The sequence below is a fragment of the Rattus rattus genome, chromosome 9, assembly GCF_011064425.1.
Source record: "Rattus rattus isolate New Zealand chromosome 9, Rrattus_CSIRO_v1, whole genome shotgun sequence".
NCBI classification, from domain to species: domain Eukaryota; kingdom Metazoa; phylum Chordata; class Mammalia; order Rodentia; family Muridae; genus Rattus; species Rattus rattus.
In genome coordinates this window covers 26,524,817-26,547,924 of record NC_046162.1, presented here as the reverse complement: position 1 = coordinate 26,547,924, position 23,108 = coordinate 26,524,817, and the positions used below count along the sequence as shown (strand labels likewise).

Here is a 23,108-nt window from a genome sequence, read left to right as displayed (position 1 = left end):
GGCCTTCTGAGGGGCTCTGTGTTTCTGAAGGGGCCTCACCTGCTGAGCGGGTGGAGGTACATCGAGACTGCGGCTTAGGGGCCAGCTTGCCACTCCGAATTTTCTCCAGTCCCGTCTTCAGAGAAGAGTCGTTTTCTTCATTCCTGTACCGTTGTGGTTTTAAGCGCACTCGAGGTGGGAGAGAACCTGAGCTAGGATTCTGATACCGGCGTGTGAAATGGACTTTCGAGTGCGCATTTTTGGAAGTGGAGGTTTCACTTTGCTTCTTCTGTGCCTTTTCTTTGGCAATTTTCAATACTTCCCGAGCTTTTGCGTGATCCATGTTCTTGCTCTGAAGCACTTTCTTGGTATTTAACTGAGCTTTTGATGTATTTGCCTGAGCAGAAACCTTGACTACTCTGCCCCTGCTATGAGGGATACTGGAAACCCTCACCACAGCATTCCTTCTCTGGCTTTCGTTTTGGTTTTTCCCATCCACTTTATGGTCAGTTTTCAGTTTTTTGTTCACAGTAGCTACACTATCGTTTCTCCGTTTTTTATCTTCATACCTAGAAGAGTCACTGCTACCTTTCCTAATTTCCTTCTTTTCTGCAACAACACTGTTTTTACACTTATCACACAGGACTTGCCTGGGACGTAGCTTTATCGCATTCATTATTGAAGTGGGTTCTTCCCTGTACATTTTTCGTTTGGGTCGCTTAATTTTCCGGGGAGGCGGCTGAGGTATTGATTGGTTATATGTGTCCCTGATAAACAAGGGGGGAGGATAAGGTGCTCCTTCATGGAAGAGAGGAGGTGGTTTGGAAGTCCACAGGTGATCAGGAGGAGGGACTGGAGAAAGGGCATCGGGAATAGCACCATTCACTTCCCGCTTGACTTCTATCCCTTCTTGGAATGTGTTACTTTGAAGCTGCATGGCGTCCGGTTTGTCCTTACATTCCCTTTTGGGAAATACTGTCACAGGGATCCCATGGGGCCCAAACCTTTGAAGAAAAGGGAAAAACAAAAGGAAGCTAGTGAGTTCAACATCTTAAATATAAACAACTTCATATGCATCAATACAACAAGAATCTAAAATATGCTACTGCTGTCTCCAAAATAACAAAACTCTCCACTTCTTTTGGTTTTACATTTTAGAGAAAATTAGAAATAACCTAAATGGTTGCCCTAGACAATACTAGACTAACTGGAATAACTAGTACTAACTTACTTAAAATGGATCTTTCTGTTACCAGACTAATATGAGATGCCATGTGGTAATAGACTCACTGAACCATGTACATTTTTCAGTAAATGCACCCATATATTAAATGTAATCATTTTCCTCTGGTCATAACATCTCTCAAACGTTTAATAAAATGCAGGGTAGTAGTACCTGTTTGTAATCTCTGCACTCAAAGCTAAGGCAGCAAGACTTCAAGTTCCAGGTCAGTTTGAACAGCACGGAATTCAGATGTTCAAACTATTTCCAATGCTGATAAGAATAGAGCTTTGTGGTTTCAATGTTTTTTATTACTTTGTATATACTGGTGTTTTGGCTCCATGAATATCATCTATCTGTATCTTGAGTGCGATGCCTTTAGAAGTCAGAAGAGAATCCGTGGGACTGGAGTTACAGACTATTGTGATCTGCTATGTCAGTGCTGGGGGCTGAACACAATTCTAGAAGAGAACTGGTGCTCTTAACTGCTGACTCATCGCTTCAGTGTCCCTGAGTTTCAAACTTTTTAAAATCACATACTACATTCAGAAACCATTTCAGCTAGCACGGATCTGCTGTGGCAGTACCCAGGAGGGTGTGACAAAGGATTCTGAGTTCAAAGCCAACTTGTACAACAGAGCCAAAGCCTCTTGTCTCAAAGAGAAAAAGCAAAGAATAAAGGAAAAATTTTCAAGTGTAATCCAATTTAAAACTAGTTTTATATCCAGTAAGCATGTATAGATAAATCTCAGCTCCAGTAGGAAGCGGAATGAGCTGAAAATAAGAACTGTTTCTCAGACAAACCTAGAAATATAACTGGCTTAATGTAATTTGGTTGAAATAAAGAAACTTTAAGCTAAATTTGTTGTGTTCATTCCTTTACATAGAAACAAAAGCATATTCCAAGTATCTTAGTGTATGCCACATTCTTATTTTAGAACACTGAGATGGCAGCATCTAGCACAGGACAGTGCCAATGCCAGTCTCATAAGGCAGAGTTACAGAGAACCCAAGGTCAGCAGCAGGCTGTCAGGCCAGGCAGAACCTATGAATTGGAAGAGAATGTTTTCTATACGTCAGTTTTCACAAAGAACAAGTTTTTGGGTTTTTGCTCATTTGTTTCTGTGTTTTATGTTCATGTTCTCCAAAAGGTTCAGAATTACTTGTTAAAAATAAATTTTTGGACAGTTGTGGTGGCTCATGCCTTTAGTCTAATCTTAGCAATCAGGAGGCAGAGACAAGAGGATCTTTGTGAGTTCAAGGCTAGCCTGATCTACGAATCAAGTTCTAGGACAGCCAAGACTGTAGAGAGAAGTCCTGTATCAAAAAACCAAAAAAAAAAAAAAAAAAAAAAAAAAAAACAAACAAAAAAAAAGGATCCTCTCATGTTTATCATCTAATAAATCTGTAGGATGGAGAATTTAAGACATAATAATCTTAATGACTTGGTTTACTTTTCGAAATCATGTTTCGCTATGTATTTTAGGCTAGCTTAGAAGTTGCTATGTAATACACACTGGCCTTAAACTCAAATCCTCTTGCCTTTGCATCACAAATGCTGGGATGATGGGCATGTCCCACCACACCCAGTCAATCTACAGTGAAGTTCTCAGAGCTCTTATCAACTGTAAATATTAGTTTAGCATGTATAAAATAAAGTAATGTTAGTTTCCAGCTCATGGATTCAGGTAATCCTCAACAAACTCATCAACAAATATTAGGCATAAATTTTCCCTCATTTCAATAGTTTTAGACTTTAGTTACGCCTGGACGGAATTGACTTTAAAGTGGAGGGTGGAGGCAATGCACACACGAGTGTTGGTGTCTGAGCAGGACAGGTCTCAGAGGCAATGCACACACAAGTGTTGGTGTCTGAGCAGGACAGGTCTCAGACACCCTGGAGCTGGAGCAGCAGAAAGTTTTAAGCAACCTAATCTGGGCTTTAAGGAACCAAACTCAGGTCCACTGGAATAGCTCTTAATCACTGAAACATCTCCCTGACCCCCAAAATATTTAAATAACTACAAAATTACCTCAAGGAACCAGAAAAATAAATGACTTTTAGAAAAGAGAGATGATACATTCTCAGTCATCATGTTGCCACCTCACATGAGCAGTGAGACGTGAACTTATGAAACCAATTTCAACAGTTACACTCTGATTACATCAAAATCGGTATCTAAAAACAATGAGATAACTACAGTATATCTGTTCATGTATACATAGATAACCAGACATGAGTATTTCTTCTTGGGAGGTGAAGATACCTGAGACCCCCTTCCCTGTACAGACACATACATATTTTTAACTAAACCTAAGTTTGAAAACCATTAACCTAAGACACCAAAACATTAATTTGCAACACTAAGCTAGGCAGTGACATACACGTGTAGTCCTAGCAGTATCAAGGCTGAGGCCAGCCTGGAACACATAGTGAGATCCTGTGTCAATGAGCAAAGGATAGGGTATACTGTGTAGGGCCCCGACCTCGAGTTTGATCCCCAGCACTGCCAAAGAAAAGGAAAGCAGCAACATGATCACAATCTTTTTAAAATCTAATTTCTCAAGTTTAGTCAATGAAGAACTTCATCCCAATCCCCTGGAGGACCTGAAAACAGAATCCTGCTCTGTGCCATGGCCCTAAGTCTTCTCTAAACATAACTATAATCTGAACTTTGTATAAGCACAGTTGCTTAGGTTTTTCTAAAGCAGTTATTTATGACCCACATCAATGATCAACAAGGACCACCTCAGCAGAGGGAAATGAGCAGGGTGCAAATGAGAGGTGGGAAGGAATCTCTTGCATGAGCTTCTTCTTAAAGAACTGCTTGCAAACGCTCCAAGAACTAGGTGGTATGCTGAGTATCTTCTCCATGTGTGGCACGGCACTTAGACACTGGTGACTCATTCTAACCCATCTCATCTTTAGTCTTTAATTACCACAGAAAGATTCTGACAGGGGCACAGCTGAATGGCGGAGTATTTGCTAGGCCCAAGGGATTCAATCTTCAGCTCAAAAAAAAAAAAAAATCTGTCAGATATGATGGTACATAGTAGGGGCTAAGATAAGAGAATCTAGATTCTAAGACATCTTAGGCTATATTGCAAGTTTCTATCCACCCCCAGCCCCCCCCCCACACACACACACACGGCATAGGTTATAGATCACTGCTTGCCTGGCATAGATCCCCAGCACCACACAAAATAAGTAAATAAAAATCATTTGTGAAGGAAAAGTAGATAATGATCCAAGAGACCTCTATACCGACTTTGCACTTCCTGTGGCTACAATTATTTTCAAATTGTTTTCAAAACTCTTTCGAACAAGTAGCAAGCACCAAAGTTAAAGGAGGAAATGAACCTTGGTGTTTAACACTTTTTTTTGCTCAGGACTAGAGACATCAGTGAAGCAGCACAGTCTAGGAGTTTAGGGATGTAGCTCAGTTAGCAGAGAACTTCTGTAGCATGATCAAAGTCCTGGATTCAAGTCCCTGCAATGCAAACACTGGGCATGGTAAAACGTACCTGGCTTACACTAGTAATCATAGCCTATTTGGGACATGAAGGCAGGTGGGTCCAAAGTTCATTAAAGACCCTGTCAAACAAACCAATAAGCAAACAATCCCTATCACTTCTGTGAGTAAATGACAGTGTCAAAGTGACATGAACTGTGAATGAAAACATATCAGTTACCCCAGACTAGGTCAGGCAGAAGCAGGAAGATCTTCTGGGGTCTGAGTGGGCTACATAGTGAGAACCTGTCTCCAAAATCCAAAAGTAAGAAATGGTTTATTTCATTCTAGGTTTTGAACCCCATTTAAGATAGAGGTATTATTCATGATTTTGCTCCTAATTTCTAATATTGCTAATCAGTCTTATACTTTTTTGCTTCCTGGATTAAGCTCAGAAACATAATCAAAATTACTTTCCAGGAGAATGCTTGAAACCTAACTGAAATGTTTACCAATAACTACCTATTTTAAACCAGGTATATTTCTGGGTTTATCTTTATAATTTTGGGTTTTTTAAGGCTGACTCTTGTACCCCAGGTTTACCTGGGACTTACCATGTAGCTGAAACTGTCTTTTAACACATGGACTTCTCAGTGCTGAATTCCAGGCATGTGTCACAATGCTCACTTCAGAGTAGGAAAGTTCAGTTTATTCCTTTTTATGATGGCAGTGTTAATCTGCATGAACTTACCAGCACCCTCAATCATCTCATTTATGACCTCAAATTAACTATTTTCCCTCTATGTAGAACACTTAAGCAGAGTACAACTAATTCTCCTTTGTTCCCGCCAATTCTTCTTGCTAAGTAGTACATGTAGGAAGGGATTCTTTTAAAAATTATACACAAAAATACAAAATGGAAAAGTATTATCTATAGGCAAGCATGGGAGTTAGAAGACACTAATGACTCAGTGAGAGTTAGTTGAGAAGGCCTAAGCACTCTAGATATATCAAACTACCCTCAGCAAAGAGGTCAAGAGAAGAGAAAAATGAAGACCCCCCCACACACACACACACAACAGGAAAAAACAGTTTAACCACTTGGAAAATAATATCCAGATTTATTTTATTTCAAGCAGATGTGTTCAGATACTACCTCTCCAGGTACTGAGAAGATAGCTCAGCCAGTAAACTAAAACTACAGAAACATTCAATCTCTAGCACCATAGAAAACACTGGGTGTGATGGTATATATATATAATCCAAACTCGGGAGAAGATGGGTAGATCCCTGGATAGATCTCGTTCAGCTGCTAGCCTAGCCAAATTAGTGAGTCTTGGGTCCAGTGAAACCCTGTCTCAAAAGGCAAGATAGGAAAGAAAGAAAAAATAAATAAAAACAAGGTCAATGGCTCCTGAGGGTAACCTCTGCAACTACACACACACACTTCTTCTTCTTAAAATCAGTGACAGGCTAGGTTATAAAGACAGGAAACTGTGAAGCGAGCTTGTTTTGTTTCACATTTCTTTGTAAGATTTTACTTAGATCAATATTTAATCAGGACCAATGAAATTAATTCAACAGCACCTAAATGCAACAGAAAGTTTTACCAACAAAATTGCATCCATTCCCTTTAAAACAGAATTACCAGTTGGATATAGAAGCACATGCCTAAATCCCAGGATTTAGGAAGCTACATGAAACCTGTCTCAAAAAACAACACAACACCGTAAATCATGTCACTTCCCTACACCATGTGGGCCTCAAGGAGATACTTAAGTCCACTTATAGGATGTCTGTAAGTACAGCAGCCTCCCATACCTAGGTGACTTTCCAGTTTCAGTGTTCCATATAATATTTTGTTACAGTATATTGTCCTATATATATATATATATATATATATATATATATAGTACCATATATATACAGTATATATGGTAAAGTCTTTACTTTCTCAAATGTAAAATATATCTATTATAATTGTAGGCTAAACACGGTACACATGCCTATAATCAAATCCCAAAACTTGTGACGTAGAATCAAGAGGACCAGGTTGGGGTTGGAGAGATGGCTCAGTGGTTAAGAACATTACTGCTCTTCTAAGAGAACCAGAATCTGAGTGTCAGTTCCCATGTTAAGTGACTCACAACCTACTAGGAGATCCTACTGCTCTGGCCTCAGTGGGCACTTACTCACACAGCAACATACAACTACAGGATGAAATAACAGACAGGGGATTGGAGAGTCACAAGACAGTGGCAGCATAGCAAGCTGGGCAAGTGAGTGCTAAGCAAACTGGAGTGGGGGAACATGGGGGTGGTTGGCACAATCAGGCTGCAGAAACAGCAAGTGTACAAGTTACTATTAAGTACAACCAATGGAAGTTACAGTACAGGACAAACATGGAAAAAGTAGCTGTTGTACCTTAGCAGAGTCAGATATGCCAGATGAGGTCAATATTGATGACGAACTGTTGGAATTGGACAGTCAAGAGGAAAGAAGATGCAAAATCCAGGGGCTCTTGGAGTACTACACAAATCCAACAGAGGGCATCATCCAGGAGCTGCTGGCCAAGCTGCATGGCATGCATAAGCAACCACAGCCCAGCCAATCAGATGACTATAGCCCAAGTCCCTGCCAGGACTGGACACACACTGCCCCACCCTGATTGTTGCCTGCATCTCTCCATTCCCAACCCCCTCCCAAATCCATATTGTTATTAATGGCTCTTTAACAGTGTTATTTGTATTTAATGGTTCTGTAACAGAAAAATAAAAGCACACATACACACATAAACATTCACACATATACATACACACACATGTTGGCTACATGAGCTCAAGATTAGCTTGTGCTACCTAGACTTTGTCTCAGTAGCAGCAGCAGCAGTAGTACTAATAGTAGTAATAATAACAATAATAATAAACCCTAAGTAACCATTAATTTCCAGAGAAGTCTAAGAGGTAGAAAACTATAAGCTAGCACATTTTAGAATCCTGTGCATCTCAGTTTGCTGAGATGTGCATTACAGCATTATCTGTTTTCTCACAGACCAACTTTACAGTTCACCAAGTGTCTAATCAACAGATCCAAAGGCCTTTCATTCTTTGTAGAAATGAAATGCAAGTAGCATGTAGCTTTGAACTGATGTTCAATAATTAACATTTTAGCATTTGTATGTTTAATAAATACCTGCTACCTAATATAGTATGAAATTAAATAAGTTATCAAAAAGACTTATGAAAACCACTTGTAGCATTGAAATGTCAGAAGTGATAATTAGAGGGACTAAATGTAACTCAGTGATGAGGCCCAATACACATATGGCCCTGTTTGTCAACATCCCCCAAAACAAGTAAGTACTTTATTTGGAACTACATCTACGAACGTCTTGATTTTTAAAACTTCAGAGTATCTAAAAATTAGAGCTTGTAAATAGCTTCTCACTATGTAACCTAAGCCTACTTTGAATTCATGATCCTCCAGCCTCAGGAGTTCTGGAATTACAGGCACATGCCACCTAGAACTCTGTGCTGTTAAATAGTAAATAACTACAAGCTTAATTAATGCCCAAAACAGAATAAAACTGATTAAGTTACACTTAATAGTGACAACTATGAAGACAAACCTATCTTTAACTTCAAATTAGCTATTTACCAAAGAGTTTTTAATCACATAAACTTGAAAGACTTTTGGGTCACTACCCAAAAACAACAAACTTATTAAGTGTACAGAGGGAAAAAGCCAATTTACATGGGCTTCAGTTTCAGGCTTCCAGAATGTGGTGCTTTGAATAATGAATGGCCCCATAGGCTCATATAGGTGTGGCCTTGTTGGAGAAGTACATTGGTGAGGGGTGGGCTTTGAGGTTTCGAAAGCCCATCAGGCCCCCATGACTCTCTGCCTGCTGATCTGGATGTAGCTTTCAGCTACTGTTGCAGCACATACCTGCATGCCCTATGCTGATATTGGACTAAACCTCTAAAATTATAAGCAAGCCTCTTTCACCACAGTTGCCCTGGTCACTTCATAACAGAACACCAAGATATAAGCTGATGCCAGGGACTGGAGTACTGCTATGACAGGCCTGATCATGCGGTTTGCTGGGAAAATAAGTAAATCTCTTGTACTTTAGAACACCAGGTTGAATGCTCTGAGCGGGGCTTATTGGGCCATCCTAGTAGAAGCATGGAAGGTGGTAATGCTTACAATGACTTGAACTGTGGGGACCACTAAAAGTTTCAGAGGGGAAGAATATTAATAAGTAGCCTGGAGACCATTCTTGTGCTATCTGGCAATAAATGTTGCTGCTTTTTGTCCTTGCTGTGAAAATCTGCGTGACACTAAATTGAAGAGTTTTAGATTAATAGCACTGGCAGAGGAGATTCAAGACAGCCCAGCATTGATTGTGTCATGTGGTCATTAGTAATTACCTACACAGACCTACAATGAAAAGGAACACTTGAAGCAAAGAGATATATAAAAGGTACAGCTTTTGAAGAAAAGGAACAACAGGAAATGTTTTGTTGGTCAAGTCTTATGCTCCAGGAAATAAAAAGTTTAAAGACAAGTCTGATGCTAAACAGAATAAAGGGCATGGTGGTAACCTCAGGGCAAGACTACACCACCCCAAGCTAAGCTTCCAACTTGTGGGAAAAAAAAAGATTAAAAGGCTTAAGCAGTGAAGAGACCCATCAATAGAAAGCTGAATGTAAGTGTCATTGAAAGTGGGGGGCCAAGTTCCAGTCTCAACAAGCATCACAACTTGACTGCTTTGGCCATGACCTTTACAGCCTTTACCAAGATACAAGGAGTTTATAATCTCTTTTTTTGCTCATCAAAGTTGCTGAGGCCAGAATATGTTAGAGGTATCTCGCATGGGAGCCCAGAGAGGCTATTACATGATGCTGTGAAAGTGAGGCATGGATTGTGTTGGGAGATCCCAAGATGTGGGAAACCAGCCTAAGAGAGAGGAGTGTGTTGCAGTCAACTGAAAGGACCTGGAGATCTTTTTTTTTTTTTTTAAGATTTATTTATTTATATTATGTATAGGAGTACACTGTCGCTGTCTTCAGGCACACCAGAAGAGGGCATCGGATCGCATTACAGATGGTTGTGAGCATCCATGTGGTTGTTGGGAATTGACTCAGGACCGCTGGAAGAGCAGTCGATGCTCCATCTCTCCAGCCCAGAGCTGGAGATCTTAAGAGAGTTTTGACATCAGACATGCAGATGTAAAATTTGTGGAGTTTGCCCTGCTGGGTTTTGGTCTCGTTGGGTCCATTGCTCCCTTTCCTCTCTTTTGAAATGGTCCTTTATATTCCATGGCACTGTATGTTGGAAGTATGTGATGCACCTTTTGACTTTGATCTTACAGGAGATTAGAGCTAAAGAGATTGTCATGAGTCTCAATAAAGATTTTGGACTTTTAAACAGTGCTGAGATTGTAATAGACTACAGGAACTTTCAAAGTTGGACTGAGTGCATTTGAGCATTAGGATGTAACTGGCTACAAAAGCCTATGAGGGCTAGGAGTGGAATGCAATAGTTTGAATGAGGATGGCCCATAAAGGCTTATTAGGTGTGTCTTTGAGAAGTACCTAAGATAATTGGAGAACTTGAAAACTATCCCCCATAGATAGAGGGGATTACTCTACTTAAATAAAAAACAAGCAGAAGCAGAGTAGACATAGTGGTTGCCAGGCAGGTTCTGGGGAAGGAAAACAGGGTATCTGTTGTCTAGCCAGTTTTAATTTGCAAGACGGGAGTAATGCTCCAACAAGGTAAACATGTTTAACATCACTCAACTACACACCCAATGGCTAAGATCCTAAACTCTGTATGCAATTTTTACATTAAAAAACAATTAATTTGAAGCCAGGTTGGTGGCTCAATTAGTACTGAGGAATCTGAAGCAGGACTGCTTCAATCTAATCTAAGTAGTGAATTCCAAGCAAGCCTTGCCTGTAAGTAGGAGACTTGGTGTCAAAGAACAGAACAAGAGCTGAGAATGTACTCAGTGACAGTGCTTACCTAGCATGCACAAAGCCCTGGGCTTCTTCCTCAGCACAGCAAATATCAAGTATGTTGGTGTATGCCTGTAACAGCACTTAGGAAATGGAGGCAGAGGGATCAGTTCAAGGCCATCTCTAATAGAGTAAATTCAAGGATACCACTGGCCATGAGACCTCATGAGGAGACCCCATCTCTAAAAGCAAACAAATAAAACAGACACATGTAGAATCTACCTAGATATAGAAGATACAGTGAAAACTATCATATTTGTAATTAGTGTATAAAAAATAATTTCTCAGTGGAAAAAAAAAGATGGCATCTGGTAGCTTTAAGTGTAGAACTCTGAAAACATTATTTTCTTTATGAAACTCCCATTAAGTAAATTGGACAAACTCAAGTTGAGAAACAGGTCCTATAATTTATGGATCAGATTGCAACTAAATATATAATGATGATTGGGAGGATGGAATAAAGGAAACTTAAGCTATTCTTTTTTTTTTTTTTTTTTTTTTTTTGCAGCAGGGCAGGGGGAATTGTTGGTTTGTTTGTTTCAAGACAAGATTTCTTTATGTAACATCCCTGAAAGTCCTGGAACTTGCTTTATAGACCAAGATGACCTCAAGTTCACAGAGTCCCACATGCCTCTGCCTCCCAAGTGCTGGGATTGAAGAGTGCCATCATGCCCTGCTGTGAAGTTAATTTAAAAACAATGAAAGGCGGTTGGAGATTTAGCTCAGTGGTAGAGCACTTGCCTAGCAAGCGCAAGGCCCTGGGTTGGTCCCCAGCTCCAAAAAAAAAAAAAAAAAAAAAAAAAAAAACAATGAAAGGGGATAGCATACTTGTTATTAGAGGCTTCATCCAGCAACTGATAGGAGCAGATACCCACAGCAAACCACTCATAGATGGGGGAATCAGAGAAGTGGAAGAACTACTGTAGGAGCCCTCTGGCTCCAGGACACCACAGAACAACCCACAGTATCAACTGACCAGGGTCACAGCTGCTCAAAGACTAAACCTATAATCAGGGCACCTTTATGGGCCTGCCCTAGGCCCTATGCACATATGTTATGGTTGTGTACTTTGGTTTTCTTGTGAAATTCCTAACAATGGAAGTAGAGGCTGTCTCTGAATCTTTTGCCAGCTTTTGGGACCCTTTTACTCCTATTGGGCTACCTCATCCAGCCCTAATATCAGGGAGGTGCCTAGTCTTACTACAACTTTATATGCTGTACTTGGTTGATATCCATGGGAGGCCTGCCCTTTTCTCAAAGGAAAGGAAGGAAAGTGAGTGGGGGTGTAGGGCAAGGAGGGGAGAAGGGAGGAGAAACTGCAGTCAGGGTGTAATATATGAGAAAAATAAATATTTTCCTTTAAATTACAAAACAAACTAAAGGGAGGGAGGGAGGGAGGGAAGGCGGGTGGGAATGCAAAAAGAGAAAGAGAAAAGAAAGGCAAGGCAGGCAGGCAGGCAAGCCTATAGAGATGACTCAGTGGTTAAGAGCACTGGTTGTGGGGGTTGGGGATTTAGCTCAGTGGTAGAGTGCTTTCCTAGCAAGGCCCTGGGTTCAGTCCCCAGTTCCGAAAAGAAAAAAAAAAAAAAAAAAAAAGAGTACTGGTTGCTCTTACAGAAGCCCTGGGTTTGATTCCCAGCACATGGTGGTTTCCAACCATCCTTAACATACCCCTTCCAGGGGTATCTGTGCTCAGACACATGCAAGCAAAACAATCACACATAACATAAAATAAATAAAATAAATAAATGTAATTTAAAAATTGGCTCAGCAAGGAAAGTGTTTGCCATCATCCAAATCTGACAATGTGAATTTAATCTCTGGAAGCCAAGGTAGAAAGGAGGAAAGAATGAACTCCTCAAAATTATCCTTTGACGTCCACGCATGTACTGTGGAACACATGAGCACTCATACAGAGGCACACATATTATACGTAACAACAATAAAATGTTAAAAAAAAACAATAAAAATGAGTTAAAAATCTGGTGTGTGTGGTGTGTTATATGTATGCATACAAACACATCTGAGAATGCTGAAACATTTAGGGAAAGATGTTTATATCAATAATGATAAAAACAGGGGCTAGAGAGGTGGCTCCAAGGTTAAGAATGTGTGCTGTTTTTTCCAGAGGACCAGTTAGTACATTACCCTTATCCAGCTGCTCACAACTTCGTGAATCCAGCTCCAGGGGGAGTTCACACTTCTGGTCTCCTTAGGCAGCTGACACACATGCATACGCCCACACTAGATATACTTTTTTTTCCCATCTTTTTTCCCCCCAAGACAGGGTTTCTCTATGTAGTCTCGGTTGTCCTGGAACTCACTCTGTAGACCAGACTGGCCTCAAACTCATAGAGATCCACCTGCCTCTACCTCCCAAGTGCAGAGATTAAAGATATGCACCATAGCTGTCCAGCCTATACACATAATTTTTAATAATAAAAATAAAAATTTTTAAATGGTAAAACAGGATGGAGAAATGGCTCAGTGGTTAAGAGCATCTTGCAGCTCTTACAGAGTACCCGGGTTCAGATACTGAGTGGTTGCTTACATATATCTAAGGAGCTCCAATGGCTACTTCTAGACTCCTCAGCACAAATCACGCACATGGTAAACATACATACATGCAGGCAAACATTTATACACATAAAATTTTAAAAAAATTTAAACAAAGATTGATAAAACAAAAAATTAAGGATAAAGCAATGGGGCAAAGTTTTAAAAATTATTGACTATCAGGGTATAGTGATGCATGTCTATAATATTAGCAGAGGTGATTCAGTGCAGTCATCCTTAGCTACATATGTTCCAAGCCAACCTGAGCTATTAGGCAAGAGACACACACAAATTTAAAAACCCCAGGTAAAAACTTTACAATAGAGTTTTCTACAATGATTGAAAATTTCACAATAAGCCAGACAAAGGGCACAAGTCTTTAATCCCAGTATTTGCAGATGTCTTTTAATTTGAGGCCATCGTGGTCTACTAGGGAGCTCCAGACAGCTAAGAGCTATAATATAGTAAGACCCTGTCTCAAAAACAAAAACAAAAAGGAAAAGAAAGTTAACTGCAAAAATACGGTTTGGGGGCTGGAGAGATGGCTCAGCGGTTAAGAGCACCCGACTACTCTTCCAGAGGTCCTGAGTTCAATTCCCAGCAACCACATGGTGGCTCACAACCATCTGTAAAGAGATCCGATGCCCTCTTCTGGTGTATCTGAAGACAGCTACAGTGTACTTATATATAATAAATGAATAAATCTTTAAAAAAAAAAAAAAAAAACACGGTTTGGGGACACTCAAGTAGATGAAGTGCTGCCTTACCAATAAGAGAACATAGTTTGATCCACAGAACCATTTGTGATCCCAGCATTGGGGAAATGGAGGCAGACAGATCTCTGGAGCTCACTAGCTAACCACTCTGGTCTGAACTGCAAGCACCCAGTCCCACTGAGAAAAACTGTCTCAAAAAGCAAGGCAGGTGACTAGAAGATGGCACTTGCTGCTCCTCCAGAGGACCCAAGCTCAGTTCTCAGCATCCACGTCAAGTGGCTCGACAACAATCTTAATTCTAGTTCCAGAGGATCTAACATCTCTGGCCTATACTGTCACCTGCACTTGTGTGCAGACACACACATGAAAATATAATTGAACATGAAGCTAAAACTTTTAAACAAGATAAACAGTTCATGAAAAATGACACCTGAAGTTGTCATGTGGCCTCCACATGCACCTGAAAGCACACGTGTGCATGTATGCAGGCATATGCTCTCTTGTAGCCGTGTGAACACATCCCATCATTTACATAGCACTGTAGGGAAAATAGTTTGCAATTAACACACCATTTAGATACCCAACTCCCAAAAATAATTAAAAATAGGTTTTTAAAACTACCTCATCTTTGGACTAGAGAAATGGCTCAAGATTTAAGAGCCCAGATTGCTCCCTCCAGAAGACCAGCATTTCATTTCCAGCACTCACTTACACCTACTTATAACTCGAATCCCTGATGATCCAACACCCTCTGCTGGCCTCCATGGGAACCAGTCACACAAATGGTACACAGACATAAATGCAGGCAAAACACTCAAACACATAAAGTAAAACATAAAGATTAAAAGATACTACCGTAAGCTAGAAATATAATCATGATATGTACTCAATATGTCTAAGACCCTAAACACAATCCTTAAAGCCACACACACACACACACACACACACACACACACACACACACACACACATACACACACACAATCTTTTTTTTCTTGAGGGGGTGATGGCTGGCCCAGGACAGGGCTTCTCTCTGTAGCCCTGGCTGTCTTGGAAGTTTCTCTGTGACCAGGCTGGCCTAGAAGTCACAGAAATCCAACTGCCTCTGCCTCCTGAATGCTGGGTCTAAATGTTTACACCACCTACACTACCTATACCACCACCACCACCACCACCACCACCAGGCCAAAGAAATAATCTTAATCTTAGTTAAACCAAAACCATTCTTTTTCTTTTTGACAGGTTCTCCTTATAGATAGCCCTGGCAGGCCAGGAACTAGCTCTATCTGACTATACCAAAGCTCTTGAAGGAAATAAAACAATTTGAATTGAAGCTTATCTAGCAAATCTGACAACCTGGATTTGATCCCCAAGACTCACAGTAGGAGAGAACAGAATCCCAGAATTTGTTCTTTGACTTACACATAAACCATAGCATGCACATACATGCATGCACGTGCTTACATGCACATGAGCACCCACAGCTACTAAAGTAAATAAAAGTAAGTTTTTTTGAAAAGGGGCTCAGGATGTAGGCCAATTGGCATGCAGACAACTTTGGATATGCAGAATAACTCAAACTGGGTATGGTGGTGCTCTCCTGCAATCCCAAGGTTTGGGAGTTAGAAGACAGATGATAGGGAATTCAAGATTCTCTTCCCACAGCTACTAGAGAACTTTAGGGAGACTAGGATAAATGAGACCCTATTCTTTTTTATTTTAATATTTATTTATTTATTATATGTAAGTACACTGTAGCTGTCTTCAGACACACCAGAAGAAGTCATCAGATCCCATTACAGATAGTTGTGAGCATGTGGTTGCTGGGAATTGAACTCAGGATCTCTGGAAGAGCAGTCAGTGCTCTTAACCACTGAGCCATCTCTCCAGCCCCAGATCCTATTCTGTAAAAATAAAAAAAATTAAAAAAAAAAAAAAAAAAAAAAGGAGGAGGGGGAAGAGAAGAAAGTCACAGCATACTGTGATGGCACAGGCCATTAATCCATTAATCCCAACACTTGGGAGGCACAGCAAAGCAGATCTTTATGAGTTACAGGCCAGCCTGGTCTACATAGTGAGTTCCAAACTAGCCAAAGGTAAACTTAACTAAACCTTGTTCCCACCCCCCTAAAAATACCCATACATAAACAAACACAAAAAGGGCCAAGCAAGGTGGTTCACAGTTCAGTGGGTAAAGGTGCTGGCCACCAAGCCAACAACCTGAACTTAACCGCCATGGTAGAAAAAAACAAATCCTGCAAGTTGCCCTTTGGCTTAGTCTCCAAAACACACTATCAAGTAAAAAAAAAAAAAAAAAAAAAGCGCAGGGTTAGTAGGCTGCATTGTGGCTACTGGGGTTAGTGCCAGTAACTGGTTAGGATAGAGCAGGAGAACCCTAAGTTACAGGTTAACCTAGGCAACACATTGACAGTGACAAAATAGTCAGTGACAGGGTGCTCCTCTCCTCTGATGTGCACGCAGCCCTGGATTCAAACCCCAGCACTGGGCACAAAGAAAATCACCTGGGGACCAGAGCATATGTCTGCCATCTCAGCCCTTACGAATTAAAAGCAGGAGGTTCAGGACTTCAAAACCAGACTCAGCTGTCAAGTTTGAGGCAAGGCTAGACTTTATGAGACCCAGCCTCAATAAAGAATAAAAGAAATAAATTTTCAAAAAGAAAATAAATAAAAGAAACAACAAATAAATAAATGATAAATGTAGAAGAAATAAAAGTTCTGTAATGCCAGAACTTAGAAGGCTAAGACAAGGCCAGCCAAGGTAAAGGTCCCTGCTGTCTTAAATAATAACACCTTATATATTCCTACTAACATTTACCATTTGTAATTTTAGGCAATTTACTTAATCTGGCACTATGTCTACAAATTTAACACTGAAAACCCTTTCAGAGTGAAATGAAACAATGTACACAACACAGAAATGGCAACTGTAGGAGCTTGTGAAGTAGCCCAATTGATTAAGTGCTTACCAAGCACAGGTGAAACCTGGACTGCATCCTCAACCTCTAAAAATAAGAGGTGGTAGCATGCCATCTATAATTGTAGCACTCAAGAGACAAAAGCAGGAGGACTGAAAGTTTGTGGTCATCCTCAACTACACAGAAATTGAGGCCTGCTCAAACAAAAGACCCTGTTCTCAAGAAATTAAGAAAATAAAAATAAATAAATGACAAGTGCAGTGTAATTATTAAGTTGAGAAAGTAAAGCTTGGCAGCTCTGTTAGGTAATAGAAATATGAGGAGAGAAGGGAACTACAGTTTGGCAACTAAAAAAGTTGATTAAAAGAGATAAAGATTAAAAGTTACAGACAACTTACATGGGCAATGGGTAGCTAAAGTTAAGAAACCACTTCCAAGTGTAAGTACCAGCTTTTCAACAAGAATCTGGATCCGCTACCCAAGTTGTACACCTTCCAAATGCATCTTAGTTTGCAAATTATTATTATAATTTTATAAAAGTATATAATATATATTATGTATTAATTATACATATAATTTTTATAAAAAGTTAAAATGACTTTTTGTAATAGGATTATGAAATTTTGCTTGAAGTAAACTCTCCCTAAAAACCGGTGTCTCCTAAATGGTCCTGCATCAGAATCACACTGAGTGAAAGTAAAACTGATGGGGACAAGGTGAAAAGTTTGTGCACTTTAAAAAATATTTTATATGTAGGGGTGTTTTGCCTGCATGTAGACTTCATGCATACAGTGCCCTTGGAGATCAGAAAGTTGGATCCCCTGGAGCAGGAGTCAGACAGCTGTGAGCTGTCTTGTGTGGGCTGAGAACTGAAGCTGTATCTTCTAGAAGAGCTGAGCCATCTTCGCAACCCCAGAAATTTATTCACTTCTGAGAACTACTGACTAAACTGTGTTTAGCAAAGTCATTGTATATTAAATCCAGGCATAATGTAACTAAACTTTCTTACTTCTGCATCTAGCAGTCACTACAGCAAGCTTCTTTCTGATAATATGCATTTTAATTTAGAAATTTAGGGAGAGCCAAACCACTAAGAAATGATGTACTTGAAAGGCCAAATAACTAAAAACATCTTTCACCCTTTAGCATCTGAAATCAGCAACAACAGGGAAGATAAGCACTAATATTCAAATTATTTAACAGCTCCCTCCCCTAAGCCCCATCCAGAAAAAGTTGTTCTTTCCAACAATTTCATCATGATTTTAAACTAATACACAGTAAAATATGGTTTTATTTACATTTAAACCTCTGAAAATTAACCTTAGAAACTCCAGCTAGAATGGTCATGCCTGTAATCCCAGCACTCAAAAGGTTAAGACAGAAAAGACCATGGACAGTTTAGAGCCTGCCTGGGTCACAGAATGAGATTCTATCTCAAAGAAACAAAAGCTTCAGGTCCAATAAGGCATGTCTGGCATTAGTATGTAAGCACACCCAGTTACTAATGTGTAGCATTTCTAAGTAGATGTGGTGACACAGGCTTCCTATTGCAGCACTCGGGAAGCTGAGAGGAGAATATCTGAGTTCAGGGCCAGTGTGGCTATGCATCAAGCCTGTCCACACAGACTTTTGTGGGGACTGGGGGTGGGAATGTTATATATAATATAAAAATATATCTAATAAAATCGATGGAACTTTATTTGAGAGCTAGACAAGTACATCTCTGTAATCCCAAAACTCAAGGAAGCTTAGGCCGACAAACTACAGGCCAGCCAGGGCTGCACAGAAAAACTCTGTCTCAAAGAAAGAAAAAAAAAAAAAAAAAAAATCACAATTCTTTGTTCTCAGATTCAAACTAGATTTTTATTTACCAACAACTAATTATGCCTGCCCACAGAAACAGTGAGATTAAAGCACCATGCAATGGAGGAAGTCACTCAGGACAGCACAGTACAGTATAATACTAATATGTAGTGCACATCCTAGAAGTTGTCTAGACCAGAAAGTGATTGGCACTTGCCTCTGCTACTTTACTTACTATACAAAGCCCTCTAACACCTTTCAAGTTAAGATAAAACAACCAATAAATTTAAATGTTTTTAGGAACATACAACTTAACCCAGCCTTTATGCAAACTACAAGAGCCTATGTCCTCAACCTCAAAGCTTTAGTATAAACTACTGACACCACTACTCACTGCTCCACCAGAATGGCTGTATATTTTTCCCACCAAAAGTAGGGCTATTGCACCATACGTTCATGGTCTCTGTAAAGAAAAGAAATCATTGTCTTGGTTTACATTTCCTTTAAAAACAAGTAAATGTTCTACAAATTTAAAGTCCTAGGCAGTAAATGCTGAAGTTTTCAAAAGAATCATTCCAATCTTTAATAAGCAGTCCCCCATACACAGAATGATACTTATAAAAATACAATATGTATGAACCACAAAAATTAAAATATATAAGCCTTTTTAACATGACAATGCTACTTCATGATTCCTTAATTCAGGGATTCAGAAATATTTTTCAAGGTTTCAAAGTAGCTTTTTAACCTTTTTAAAGATAGTACTAAATAAAATAATCCATCTGAACAAGGCACACACCAATAATCCTAACAGAAGTGAAGAGGAATCCAATCTGGGCTACACGGCTAGTACAAGGCCAGCCAAGACTACACATAAGACCTTATCTTTAAGAAAGAAAGAAAGAAAGAGAGAGAGAGAGAGAGAGAGAGAGAGAGAGAGAGAGAGAAAGAGAGAAAGGGAAAGGGAAAGGGAAGGAAAAAAAAATCAGACATGGTGGCTCAAGCCTGTAATTCTAGTACTAGGGAAGTAGAAACAGAAAGAACCAGAATTCAAGGCCAACTTGGACTACATAAGACCCTATTTCAAAAACAAACAAACAAAATCATGTAGAGAATATTCTTTCAGATATCGACTGAGAAGGTCTATGGGAAAATAATATTTATTCATAACCACATTAACTAACTGGAATTCCTAGAATTCTGGTTATTGGTAAAGCCCGTCCGTATCTTTTCAAAGAGGTAAGATGAAATGTCTATATATGTCTCTGGGATTTCATTCAAAAAGCACCCAATGGAGGCAGTTACATAATTTAATACATTTGACTAAACTGTAATAAATGTTGAAGCAGGGCAGTGTACACGTACAGGCTCATATTCCACGATATACAGCCTACCAAAAAGTTCGCCAGGAATTTAATATTGTCTAAAATAATCAGATAGTTTAGCAAGTAATCTAAAGTATCTAAGAGGAATGGGTATAAAACAGAGTGAATGAACTTTATGCTTTACTTAAAGGTATTCAGTATTTTTTTTAATGCTATGATAAACAAAACTTGTTTTTGACGAGATATTGAAACTACCCTCATTTTAGGCTAATGATGTCATTTAAGGCCAAGCCCTTTAAAAGTAAGGGATGGTATTGTTTATGCTGCTTAAAAGAAGCGTATACCCTGAGAAGTACCTTGCTGAAAACATTATGGTTTCACTCATACAAACTAGAGAACTATGAAGTCACAGGATGATATAGTCTTCATCAAAAGTACAGTAGGTCAACAGTAAAGTCTGTCCTTTCTGGTAAACCAAGAAATACAATTTATATGCTTTATGCCTGTTTGTACTCATGTGAATTGGCCAAACAAATTACCCTCAAAAGAACAATAGGGGTAGAAGTCATACTTAAGACTCATGTTTAAGGCCTCTGATTCAATCCTCACCAAAAAGAAAAAAGAAAATCCCTAAATAACTAAATAAATGCAGTAAGTAACCCTGTGGAAGGCTAAACAATAACATAAATACACTGACACATTTTCCCAATTATCTCAGGGCAAAAACACCAATTTCTGAAATTATGTTATATGCCTTCCTATATGCAAAGAAAGAAAGACTCTCCAAAGCAGCCTGACTAGTAAGGGACTATTCTGCTTGGCTTAAGACCCAGGGCCCTTTGCGGCACCCTGCAGAGTTGCTAGAAATCAGAAAAAGCACTGAATCTGAAAAATACAATTCTTTCCTTCTGCTTAAAAGAAAACTTGCTACCCCACTTAACTTTTCACATATTTAAATCTTTGCCAGTCACAAACTAACTGGTCAAATTAAATAAGCCTTAATAGCCTCCCATGTAAAAGGTGTACTATCACTAGAGTTACAAAGACTCTAACTTACATGATACAATGTCTACAATGTCTGCCCTTCAATTGGGAGCTCTTGTTACTTTTTACCAGAAAGTATATATAATTCAGTGGTCAATTCAAATAAGATACAAATTATTTTTAAAGTGTCTATTGAATACAGTGTAGCCATGACCTGAGTACAGTAGATAAAAAGGCAGGACACAGATGGCCTATATTTCCCACTACTGGGAGTGCTGAGGCAGGAGGAAGGCCGAGACAAGAGGATCAGCTTGAGCCCAGGAGTTCAAACCAGCAAGACTAAGATTCCATGTCTTTTCAAAGCTCCTCCGACAAAAATAAATCATTATATACAAGAAGTGCTGTTAGCAAACAAAATAAACTCAAACTCAAAATGACAATTCTGTAAAACTGACATAACAAGCACCTCAACATGAGAAATCACGATCCACTCTATTTCCAAAAACTTACCTTTTTGCACCTTTCTTTTGCAGATTTGAAATTCAGATTCTCACAATCACTGGCCTCTTCTTCTGTTTGATTCAATAGCATACACATTAGAGTGTCTCTCTTTCTATTAAAAACACCAGTAGAAAGCAATTGATTCAGCTTTCTAACTATGAAAACGAAAGTACTAACAAAAGCACGAACCCAAAGTCAGTCGATAAATAAATAAAATCAAGGACCCTGAAGACTAACAAAGTACACTGAGCAACCAAACAGGTGGCCAACATAACATCCTCCCCAATCCCCCACCCCTGCCATATTCCAATATAAATTTTACATAGCTGTTTCCAGGTAGAAACAAATTCCTGTGTCTTGACAAGAAGTCAAGGAATTTAAGAGTGAAGCATAAGCCTGGATATTGGGGTATGATGGGAAATGCCTGTTGTATCAGTACTTGGAAGAGGCTGAGTCAGGATGATTGCAAGTTCAAGGCAAACATGGACAACTTAACCCACACCGTGTCTCAAAAATAAAGAAAATCTGGAGAAGGCTGGGGATGTGTAGCTAGATGGCAGAATGCTTGCCCAGCATGCAGGAGGCTCTAGGTTCAATCTCCAGTACAGAAAAAAGAAAGGAAAAATAAATACATAAACATATCAAACACACTAAGCCATTTCCAAACAGGTGAGACACCAGAGTGTGTGTGCTGTTGCAGGAAACAGAATGGAGAGCCATGAATGGGAGTCTCTGCACTTCCTATCTGCAAAAGAAAAGAATAAAAAGGTTAACTCTAACTGAAAACAGATTATCTTCTTCACCTGTTTAAAGCAGTGCCCAGAACATTTTCAATCAAAAGGTGAAAATATATTGGATAAGATAGAGGTTTGTAGATGAACTCAACCTTCTAGTCATAACATTAATTTAACTGTAAAACATAGTTCCAGGGTCATTAGAGATTCAATCCCTACCACTGCCAAAGAAAAAGTCATGCGAACATTTCTTTGCAAACCCACCACACTTTGATAGTAAAGGTTCAAAAAACAAGGGACTCGTCCCGTCTTCAGTATTTCTTTAAGCTATAAGTAAAATTAGCAAAAGGTACCTCCTTATTGAAGAGTGATCCTCCGAGAAACTATTTCCAGCAGTTCTTAAGAACAGTAACAAGGGTTCATTAACTCGAGGCTCTTGCTCTTTGAACAACTGACAGGTAACCTTTAGGGAAGCCCAAAGCACACACCCCTTTCTCCAGCCCCGCTAAAGTTAAAGGTTGATTTGAGGACAGGCAAATGCCTCAGCAGCACCTCTCTCCCCCGCCCAGCACCCGGTTCTCTGGGGATCCATCTGCATTTTGCATTAACCCATCTGCCCCAGTGTGCAAGCCAGAGGGTCGCAGAGGGCTGGGGATGAGGAGGCGGGGTGTGCCAGCCATCTGCACCCGCGCGCGTCCCCAGCGGCACACCTGGGGCCGGGCCCGCCCTCCGGGGTCGCGCGCGTCTGCCTCACGCGGAGCGCGCCCCCCGAGGAGAGCGGCGCGCAGGACCCGAGGGCGGGGCGGGAGCAGCCGGGGTTTGCGCTCTCCCTCGCGGCGGAGCGGACAGCTTGCTGTCGGGGGCCGGCGGTA

At 39.9% G+C, this 23,108-nt stretch overlaps 1 protein-coding gene and 1 long non-coding RNA gene across 2 annotated transcripts in view; both read right to left on the bottom strand.

Moving 5' to 3' along the window:
• Positions 1-23,108, bottom strand: part of Pwwp2a (PWWP domain containing 2A) — a 39,511-nt gene that overhangs the window by 15,782 nt on the left and 621 nt on the right. Inside the window, 1 exon segment of the mRNA XM_032914506.1 lies at positions 40-983. Coding sequence (XP_032770397.1) covers positions 40-983 — 944 coding nt within the window.
• LOC116910584 lies at positions 9,883-23,103 on the bottom strand. Its single transcript, XR_004389159.1, has 3 exons — positions 21,512-23,103; positions 19,087-19,155; positions 9,883-10,861 (listed from the first exon to the last, which is right to left on the bottom strand). It is a non-coding gene; the product is annotated as an uncharacterized LOC116910584 (long non-coding RNA).